This window comes from Salvelinus namaycush, chromosome 20, assembly GCF_016432855.1.
Source record: "Salvelinus namaycush isolate Seneca chromosome 20, SaNama_1.0, whole genome shotgun sequence".
Classification (NCBI taxonomy): Eukaryota; Metazoa; Chordata; class Actinopteri; order Salmoniformes; family Salmonidae; genus Salvelinus; species Salvelinus namaycush.
In genome coordinates this window covers 3,784,549-3,795,624 of record NC_052326.1, presented here as the reverse complement: position 1 = coordinate 3,795,624, position 11,076 = coordinate 3,784,549, and the positions used below count along the sequence as shown (strand labels likewise).

The window sequence follows — 11,076 nt, the reverse complement described above, 5'->3', positions numbered from 1 at the left end:
TTTTCAAACGTTTAATTTTATTTGCACAAATCTGCAATGCACTTGTAGTGTGAGATGTGCAACGACAAGTTTTGAGAACAGTGATCAGCAATAGCCAATGAGAGCTTGCCAGAGAAGAAGCCTGTGAGATGAAGGCGTGTCGCGTTACCCAGAATATGTACTCTCGAGCAGGAGTGATGACTACTACTAGTATGCGTTTATACTTACCTTTAACCAAAGTTAGTGCCAAATCGTTATAGCTCTGAAGTTCACAGACAATTGGAAAGATATTTCAACTTGTATGGCAAGCGTGAATATCTGACAACATGAGTTGAGGCTGCTTTGAGCCACATCTTGTTCTAGTTACGTTAACAATCTAATCACATAATTTTTTTTCACGAGACAGCGTGGCAAGTGAAGAAAATTGTAGTGTAGTGTGTGACCCCCCCCCCCCACACACCCACCGTCTGTCCCACATCGTTTACTGTGCGTAACATTACGTTGGCAAGACAAAAAACTAGAGGAAGGACAGCTGTTTAAAGTGTGCGGCTCAGCAATGTTGGAAAGTCGAGTAGTGTATGCCTGGCACAACACAAAAACATGCTATTCTACTTTTTACACATGATCGATGGTTAAAACTAAAGTTCACATTTTGCTCAACAACTACATCAGAACCAGTTAAAAAAATCTTGTCAAATTATTCTGAATGGAAATAGTTGTTGTAGGGCTACCCTGTCTAAAACGGTATTCATTTTCTCAATCAAGTCTAGGTATATTATTTTAATGAAATAAATTAAATATTGAAACAAAATATCATTGCACATCTCACTATTAATATCCTCACTTTGATGAAGTCCCTCTTTTCATTTGCACACCAAATCATCCTAAAGTATAAAAAAAGACAGTAACGTAAACTTATAGATATAGAGTACCAGTCATTCAATGTTTTTTCTTTATTTTTTACATTGTAACATAATAGAGAAGACTTCAAAACTATGAAATAAAACATATGGAATCATGTAGTAAGCAGAAAAGTGTTAAACAAATCAAAATGTATTTTAGATTTAAGATTCTTCAAAGTAGCCACCCTTTGCACACTCTTGGCATTCTCTCAACCAGCTTCATGAGGAATGCTTTAACAACAGTCTTGAAGGAGTTCCCACATATGCTGAGCACTTATTGGCTGCTTTTCCTTCACTCTGCGGTCCAACTCATCCCAAACCATCTCAATTGGGTTGAGATTGGGTGATTGTGGAGGCCAGGTCATCTGATGCAGCACTCCATCACTCTCCTTCTAGGTCAAATAGCCCCTACACAGCCTGGAGGTGTGTTGGGTCATTGTCCTGTTGAAAAACGAATTTTAGTCCCACTAAGCGCAAACCAGATGGGATGGTGTATCGCTGCAGAATCCTGTGCTAGCCATGATGGTTAAGAGTGGCTAGAATTCTAAATAAAATCACTGAGTGTCACCAGCAAAGCACCCCCACACCATCACACCTCCATGCTTCACGGTGGGAACCACACATGCGGAGATGTTCTGTTCACCTACTCTGCGTCTCACCAAGACACAGCATTTGGAACCAACAATCTCAAATTTGGACTCATCAGACCAAAGGACAGATTTCCACCGGTCTAATGTCCATTGCTTGTGTTACTTGGCCCAAGCAAACCTTTTCTTCTTATTGGTGTCCTTTAGTAGTGGTTTCTTTGCAGCAATTCGACCATGAAGGCCTGATTCAGTCTCCTCTGAACAGTTGATGTTAAGATGGGTCTGTTACTTGAACTCCGTGAAGCATTTATTTGGGCTGCAATTTCTGAGCCTGGTAACTCTAATGTCCTTCTCCTCTGCAGCAGAAGTAACTCTGGGTCTTCCTATCCTGTGCTCGTCCTCATGAGATCCAGTTTCATCATGGCGCTTGATGGTTTTTGCGACTGCACTTGGTGAAACTTTCAAAGTTCTTGAAATGTTCTGCATTGACTGACCAAGTCTTAAAGTAATGATGGACAGTCATTTCTCTTTGCTTATTTGAGCTGTTCTTTCCATAATATGGACTTGGTCTTTTACCAAATAGGGCCATCTTCTGTGTACCATCCCTACATTGTCACAACACAACTGATTGGCTCAAACGCATTAATGAGGAAAGAAATTCCACAAATGAACTTTTAACAAGGCACACCCGTTAATTGAATTGCATTCCAGGTGACTGCCTCATGAAGCTGGTTGAGAGAATACCAAGAGTTTGCAAAGCTGTCATCAAGGCAAAGATTGGCTACTTTGAAGAATCTCAAATATAAAATATATCTTGATTTGTTTAACACTTTTTTGGTTACTACATGATTCCATATGTTATTTCATATTTTTGATGTCTTCATTATTATTCTACAATGTAGAAAATTGTAAAAATAAAGAACAACCCTGGAATGAGTAGGTGTGATCAAAAGTAAAAACACATCTTAAAAAACAGTCAAACTCCATTTACAACTCATTTCATACAGTATTAATCATTAAAACCATACTGGCTAGTGAAAGACACTCACAGAAATAAGAAAACAATACACAGTCATTGAATGAAGGGCCGGCCCTAGCCTTTTGGGGGCCCTAAGCAAGATTTGTCATGTCACTTATTGGCAGGGCCGCCACAGCTTCAATGTCTACATGCAAATGCTAAAAAGCTATCACTACAACTCACTCAGTGTAAACAGGCTAATTCCGGCTGTACTGTACCCTCCTCTAAACTCCTAAAGGGGAATTAAGGTACAAAATGCCCCTCCGCTATAATGTTCTTGACAAAAGGCAAAAAAGTGTGCTCTGCTTCCTGGAGGTCCAGTGCGATGGGGGTAGGGGAGGCAAAGTACTTTCTCAGCAGAGCCTCAGTTGTTATTCTTTAACTCAAACCTGCTGTACACCTGTTTGGACTTCATCTTGTTGTAGTGGTTGACCAGGTCTAGTTTGCTGTGGCCTAAGGTCATGCGTTTCTGGTCCTTCCGGTTTAACATGGGGGGCGGTGGAGGGGGAGTCTGCTCGCTCTCCGGCTCTGTCTGGGAGAGGTCTGGCCCCCCAAAGGCTGTACTGTGAGGAGGAGACCTCCTGAAGACGGAGGTGTCCTTCTCAGTTGGGGGGAGGAGGTCCTTCTTGGTTGGGGGGAGGAAGAGGTCGGTGAGCTTGTTGAGGACGGGGTTGTAGGTAGTCCTCTGCTTGGCAGAGTGTTTGTTGTCCGACATTGGAGACTGTGTCTTGGGGTCGTATAAACCAAGAGCCTGAAACTTGGACGTTGTTCCGCCAACATTTGGTTGGTGCAACTCTGTGGGGATGGACTTGGACCAATCTATCCTGACCGATTGGCCGATCCCAGAGGAAGGGTGCTCTGTAACTGGGCTGTGATTGGTCCCATTGGGGGAGCCTCTCGTGCCTTGGGCAGTCTGATTATGAAGGGAGTGAGTTAGTGCCCCTCCTCTCCTCTCAGGGCTCAGGTGAGAGTTGCTGGTCTCTTTCTTTTCTTGACCTTGAGTGACCTTGTAAACCGTATTGGTCATGCCGGGTGCTGCCTTGATGCTGGACATGCTGCAACTGGATTGGCTGCTGGAGTTCTCTGAACTCAGAACCCTCTCCCGTGACCTCTCGGGGAAGAAGTCTAGCCCCATGTTGGGCGCAGGAACAGGGTTGGGGTAGTAAGGGAGACCCTCTTCATCTGGGTTATGGAAACAGTCAATGATCTGAGAGTCAGCGTACAGGCAGCGGAATTCTCGGTCGAAGCTCTCAGTGATCTGCCCAGAGAAGTGCATCACCATGTTGCTGTGGACCTGCGCTGAGAGCCAGCTGAAACTACAGGAAAGGGAACATGATCGAAAACAATGACATCTTCAACAACAAGTAGTTGTACAGTATGTACACACAAATGTACACAGTACATAATGGGCTAAATATGCCATACAGAAAATACATCCCTACCCAGTAATGTTCTACTTAAAAACAAATTACCTGTAGTGTATAAAAACGTTTTAAACTCAGAAATGGTTTGCACACTATTTATAAACCTTCAGAAAAATATATAAGTACATCCTGTGCAAATGGTAACTAATTCTGGTGAGAAAACAACATATCTTTTTAACAGCTTTAGACGACATGCAAGCAATATGACAGTTTGGTAACACTTTACTTAGGGCGTATAATTATTTTAAAAAAATGTAAGCATGTTTGAGGCCTTATAAAGTTTTATAAATCAACTAAATGTTGTCTTTCTACGTGGCAATTTTCAACAGGCAAAAATGACGGATAACTCCGATTCATTATAACATGACATTTACACATTATAAGTAGTTCAAAGATTCTTATGACAAGTCCTATAATTAGTGATGGGGGAAAAAAAGAGATGGTTACATATCGCAATATTATTTTGGATGATATTATATTGATACTTTGACTCCAAGTATCGATTTGAAAAAAAATCAAATATATATATGTATTTATTTATTTATTTGCTAGGTAGGGTTAAACTTGCGTTAGTCGGCTGTACCTGCGCCATAACTCTGGTGTTTTTCATCCTATAGCTTGTTCTCCATCTTCTTTTTAAATAGTGAGCTAACATGTTTTTTGCACTTTTTTCTTTTTATTTCACCTTTATTTAACCAGGTAAGCAAGTAGAGAACAAGTTCTCATTTACAACTGCGACCTGGCCAAGATAAAGCAAAGCAGTGCGACAAACAACACAGAGTTACAAATGGAATAAACAAACATACAGTCAATAACACAATAGAAAAGTCTATATAGTGTTTTAAATGAAGAAAATAAATAGGCCATAGTTGCAAAATAATTTCAATTTAGCAATTAAACATTGGAGTGATAGATGTGCAGAAGATGAATGTGCAAGTAGAGATACTGGGGTGCAAAGGAGCAAAAATAAATAAACAATATGGGGATGAGGTAGTTGGGTGGGATATTTACAGATGGCCTATATACAGGTGCAATGATCTGTAAGCTGCTCTGACAGCTGATGCCTAAAGTTAAAGTTTTATTTCCATGATTGATCACAAAAAATATCTTGTCTCTCCGCAGCAGACATATAGTGAGCAATATGTTTGGGACAAATCACAATAACATCTTAGTAATGAATTGCAATAAATATAGAATCGTGAGAACCATGAGAATTACAATACATATCGTATTGGCACTTAAGTATTGTGATAATATATTGTGAAGTCCCTACTTAGAATGCACTATGACCACATAATACGTTATGCCTGTATAATAACACCTGTGTTATCTACAGTTTCTTAGGGGAAGCATGTTTTCAAAACGACCAAACAAATATGAACAGGCTAACTTTGAATTCAATTTGAATACTGAACCAGAAGAACAACTTGGGTACATAGCATCTCAGTGTTCCTCTGTATGTGAGCAATTGTTTTTGTTTGAAGTACTACTGATTTCCCTTTCATTGTTGTAAAGCCCGTCATACGGATCTGCTTGATAGTCAAAATAGCTACCACTTCCAAATATAAGGCGTTTTGTTTGAATTTCAAGATAAACATAAAATGGAACTACAGATATATTTCCATTAAACTCCACAGGTAAATGCTTTTGCATTGACCGAGGGCTTGGCACATGTGTACAAACCTCATTGTTTGCACAGTCACCCACAAGTTAAACCCTTGTAGACCGTCCTACCTGCTCCCTACCCAGTAATGAATCATCATCAGCTGAGAAAACAGCTGACACTTCTATCTTCCTGTCTGAACATGAAGGCAAAATCTAAACATACAAGCTACATATTCCCCATAAAGTGAAGTGAGACATAGAAAAAGTGTAAGGCCAAGGAAGAAAAGTACACATTCATCTCAACTTCCTCTACACACCTTCCTCTAGTCTTCATCAAGCCCATAAAATGCCCGAGGGCTCTCAAGAACACGTTTGTTCAACTGATACTAGTTTTGTTGGCAGTTGACAAAACTGCCAACACATTGCTTTTCAAAATGGAGGGTGTACTAATGTTTTGCATGAGATTTAGTGACAAGAGCAATGAGCAATACAGTGTAGTTAATAAGTGCACGTATGCACTTCTTCAATTGTTAAGACACACTTACTGGGACTAATTGTATAACCACTCCTATCATGGTCAAGTATTATTTGCTTGTTTCAAATCCTTCCACTTCTATCAATTATACAAGAAAAGCACGGTTTACTCCAATTAAGGGAGGGGTGGTATGGTTAGGGAAAAATATATACATTTTTAAATATATACAGTACCAGTCAAAAGTTTTAGAACACCTACTCATTCAAGGGTTTTTCTTGATTTTTACTATTTTCTACATTGTAGAATAATAGTGAAGACATCAAAAGTATTACATGACACATATGGAATCATGTAGTAACCAAATTGTTTTTGAGAGAATGCCAAGAGTGTGCAAAGCTGTCATCAAGGCAACGGGTGGCTACTTCGAAGAATCTAAAAAATAAAATATATCTTGATTTGTTTAACACTTTTTTGGTTACTACATGATTGCATATGTGTCATTTCATACTTTTGATGTCTTCACTGTTATTCTACAATGTAGAAAATAATACAAATAAAGAAAAACCCTTGAATGAGTATATGATTGGAAATGATGCAGACAATTACATTGATGGAAGCTACAATCTATCTGCAATATTGAAGCTGATCTACCCACCCCAAAAAATACAAAAATGTAAATAAAAGCACCGTAGGCCACTAGCTTTGGGAGACATTTAAATCGACATCAAAGATAGAGCTTAATGCAGTGGTTATTTAGCTGTTATAACTATTAAATAGCGGAACATTTTATTTTCCCCTGATGCCGATGTGATAACGTTTTCGTTATTAAACCATTTATCTGTAAAAACTGCTTACAGACAACCATCAAAGTCTGCTCTCCATCTAATGGGATCACAGCTACCCAGCCTGGCCTTGCCTGACACGACAAACACTTGCTGCACAAGGTGACCTTGCTCCTAGAGGATCTATCCCATCCACTCTCCAAAGAGTTTGACCAATTGGCTTCTGGATGCTGGTACAAGGTACCAAGGCTCAACTGAGGGAGAGCACAAAGCACTTAGGAATGGGATGTTTACCTAATGACTAAATGACTAAAATTTCAGTTATGTTTGCTTGAGTCACCTTACTAGATAATTCAGTGCCACCCAATGTTGGTAGACAATGTCCAGAGCAAGGCTAGCGTTTAGCTGAAGCAGCATATCGTGCAATAGAGAAATTCTCAGTTCACGCTTATTATGCTTCAGATTTACTGCAAATGAATAGATAAATAACTGATATGCGTTTTGCCAAGACACGTGAGTACAATCCTTACCTGTATGACCCAGCGATGACTTCCTCACAGTCTATAATCATAAACTTTTCCTGGACCTGCCCGGTGAATTTCTTCCCACTTTTAGTGCAGTACGTGTCTCCACACACACTGCGGATTCTCATGTTCTGGAAAGGTCATGAAAATGTCACACGTTTTGTGGAAATAATAAAACCAATAAGATGAACAATATCTAACTAATCATGATGTATGTTTGAAGGTAATAAATGGTATCAACCCATCTTCACACTGAAAAAGTGTACCAAAGCACATTGTATAATGAATGCATGCACATGCGTGCACACACACACACACATAGAATAAGAGAGAAGCAGAAATGCAGCGAGAGAGAGAGGGGGAGAAAAGAGGGAGCGAAATACACAGAGTATAAACAGTACACTCTATTCAGCAATCCATCAACCCATGCACCCACCACATCCCATACTTACACCCAGGTGAGAGTTCTGGATGTCCAGTGCTGCACACATGTCAACAAAGTAGTTGAGATTCTTCTCGTCCAGGAGAATGTACACAGGGACCTTGCGCTTGTTCGAGGCCTCCATCAAGTCACACAGCAGATCAACGTCTGTGAAGAGGTCCATGACCAACGCTATGACCTGCGCACACAGGGAAAAGGTGATAAATACTCAAATGTAATTTGATGGATGGACAACAGGGTGCAATTCTGTTATTTTCTATTTGGTCATTTTATCTATAGGCCTATAATAATAATTGTGTTTATCAAATCTGTATTTTGTACCAGCCAAGTATGAACGATAATTAAAACGATCATACAATTTTAGAATCAGAATCACCTTTATTCACCGAGTACATTTACATGTACCAGGAATTTGACCTGGTGAAATGCTGCTATTAGTGCTAAGATAATGTCATAACACTTCCTATGAATGTACTCTCCATAATGCAGTCTAAGCACATTTATAAGCCTTATGAGCAATGCATAATGCACAACAATAGGTGTTTCTAGCTGCTCATTAACATCTACATAAAGCATTATAAGCAGGCTAAGTGTTAAGCTAAGTGTTATAATGCCTATATGAAATGCTCATTGGGAAATTTTTGTCAAGAGTGATTCTGCAATCATGTTCGGTGTGCAAGACAGCTAGGTGTATTAAAGCAGTGGTTCTCAAACCTCTCATCGGGGACCCCCAGGCGTTCCATTTATTTGATATATTCCAGAGCTAGCACACCTGATTCAACATGTCAATTGATCATCAAGCCTTTGACTAAGTCAATCAGGCGAGCTAGTTCAGGGCTACAACAAAATGGTGAAACGTCTGGGGGTCCCTGAGGAGAGGTTGAAAAACACTATTATTAGAGGGTGTGCAGGAGAATGGGAATATTTGAAAAAAATAGGAATATACCCCTTGATGAGCACAATATAATGCTCTCTTAATGAGGTTTACATATAGGGCATTATAATGCTTTGCTTTGTAAGGCATTATATAGTATTGGTCATAATGCTATATGAACGTAGTAATATATGATTAAGACACCTATGATGTGCATTATAATGCATTATGCAGAGGGTATTCATAGGAAGTGTTAACAATTTTATCTAACATAAGTCTACATGGTTTTTTGCCAAGGATAACCAGGCATGAGCTGAAGGCCTGTATGCCTCGGTACATACTGTAGTAAATAGTACTGCTATTGCACTAGGCTACCTTTTCTTCAAATGAATATGACACACACACATTACAGGCTGAAATGAACGTATGAAACGTTGAGGACCCTAAGAAAATTATAGCCTAGGCCTATGGGCTACTGTATGGGGAGTCCTCTTGCTCCAAAACGAAACCATGAAGGCTTGTATGTCCCCCCCATTTCCTTTAAAATAAATGGAGGTAAATGAATGTGTGTTTTAGCGACAACACACAGCTTTTCCAGATTAGATTGTAAAACATACAGTACATGGGCATGTTTAGACATGTCAAATAGTTCAACTGTTTGTATTAAAGCAAAATAAGCCTATAGCCATGCCACAGGAGTGGACAGAGGTAGGAAAATAACCCAAGTGCCTTTTAGGGGACATTAGCCATTTGGCCGTTACTGTGTGTGTATATATATATATATATATATACAATTCAATGACTTACCCTTTTTGCTTTATTAATTAATGACCGAATGAGGTCTTTCACATTGTGAGTCTTGTCCCTTTGGAAATAGATCTGTGTTTCTGAGGGTCCGTATCGTTGGGGGTTTTCTGGCCACCCTAGTTCCAGCATAGGTGGCTCTTCGTCGGACATCATTGGGAAATAGGTCCCCGAGGTAAGCTCGGACACCGTATCCCCCTCCCCAATGTCCCCCTCAGTGCCATTTGAGCTGTTGTCGGAGCTACAGTTCTTGGCTGCATTCTCGGTAATATAATGAATCTCAAGCGGCGAGAGAAAATTTAATTCCCTTTCCTCTGTCAGAACTCGTCTGTATTCCTTCTCCCCAGACTCCAACAGAGCGTCTGTTGCCAACCTGGCCGCCTCGTTGTGGCTGAGTTCGAGCGTCGAGCCTTGTCGATATGGGTTCTTCACTTCCTCTAACCTGTTGGCGAGTTTACCAAGCGCTTTGCGCCCGGAGTTGTGTGTCGGCCGGAGCGCCTCGGAGCTCATCATTGTGCCTACGCAGCACTAAGGTAACAGATGGCGGTGTACTCTCGTGCACTACAGCACTCTTACAGGCATATAGCAAATGTAATCTCTAAAAACTAGTAGTCTCTTTATGAAAACGGCCTGCGCTGAAATGGACTGGACTTCTCTAGTTGCCGATCATGACAGGTAGGCAATTCCCGCCGGGGCTTTCGTATTGTTGGTCTAATAGTCTGTTCAGAAGCAACACCGCCTCTTGCTCACCAGGGTGTAATCATTAGTCCAAAAAGTTGCGTTTTGCAAAGAAAACAAGAGTTGCTATTGGACACATTCAGGTAGGTCTCGCCCTCGTTCCGTTTTCTTCCGTTTACGAAAAGTTTTGCAACAGAATTGGTGTAATGAATAAACCCCTGTATATATCGGTCACGGTATCTAACGTCATCTGGCTCCACCTCTCGCTCACATAATAATAAATTGAAAACCTATCCTCAGTGTCTCTCTTTATGGTAGCCTTCATACAGTGCATTTGGAAAGTATTCAGACCCCTGGACTTTTTCCACATTTTGTTACGTTACAGCCTTATTCTAAAACGGATAAATAATAATTCCATAGCAATCTACAGACATTTTTGTAAAATTATTTAAAATATATATAAAAAATACCTTATTTACATAACTATTCTGACCCTATGAGACTCACCATTGAGCTCAGGTGCATCCTGTTTCCATTGTTCATCCTTGAGATGTTTCTACAACTTGGAGTCCACCTGTGGTAAATTCAATTGAATGGACACGATTTGGAAAGGCACACAACTGTCTATATAAAGGTCCCATAGTTGACAGTGCATGTCAGTGCAAAAACCAAGCCATGAGGTTTTAGGAATTGTCCGTAGAGCTCAGAGACAGGATTGTGTTGAGGCACAGATCTGGGGAAGGGTATCAAAACATTTCTGCAGCACTCCACCAATCAGGCCTTTATGCAGAGTGACCAGACAGAAGCCACTCCTCAGTAAAAAGACACATGACAGCCCACTTGCAGTTTGCCAAAAGGCACCTGAAGACTCTCAGACCATGAGAAACAAAACTATCTGGTCTGATGAAACCAAGATTTAACTATTTTGCTTGAATGCTAAATGTCACGTCTGGAGGAAACCTGGCACCATCCCTACAGTGAA

General features: G+C 40.3%; 1 protein-coding gene across 1 annotated transcript; it reads right to left on the bottom strand.

Annotated features, from left to right (window-relative positions):
* Positions 1-2,389: 2,389 nt before the first annotated feature.
* fam83c (family with sequence similarity 83 member C) lies at positions 2,390-10,112 on the bottom strand. The gene is made up of 4 exons (XM_039016708.1): positions 9,420-10,112; positions 7,749-7,916; positions 7,303-7,427; positions 2,390-3,802 (listed from the first exon to the last, which is right to left on the bottom strand). The coding sequence occupies exons 1-4, from the start codon at positions 9,927-9,929 to the stop codon at positions 2,851-2,853; spliced, it is 1,755 nt and encodes a 584-aa protein (XP_038872636.1). The 5' UTR covers positions 9,930-10,112; the 3' UTR covers positions 2,390-2,850.
* Positions 10,113-11,076: the final 964 nt, after the last annotated feature.

Excerpts from the sequence above, each read along its gene's own strand:
- fam83c (XM_039016708.1), bottom strand. The coding sequence starts at position 9,929 with ATGATGAGCTCCGAGGCGCTCCGGCCGACACACAACTCCGGGCGCAAA. Across the intron at positions 7,917-9,419 it reads TAATTAATAAAGCAAAAAGG|GTCATAGCGTTGGTCATGGA; the intron begins GTAAGTCATTGA and ends CTGTGTGCGCAG. Across the intron at positions 3,803-7,302 it reads GTCATCGCTGGGTCATACAG|TTTCAGCTGGCTCTCAGCGC; the intron begins GTAAGGATTGTA and ends CCTTTCCTGTAG.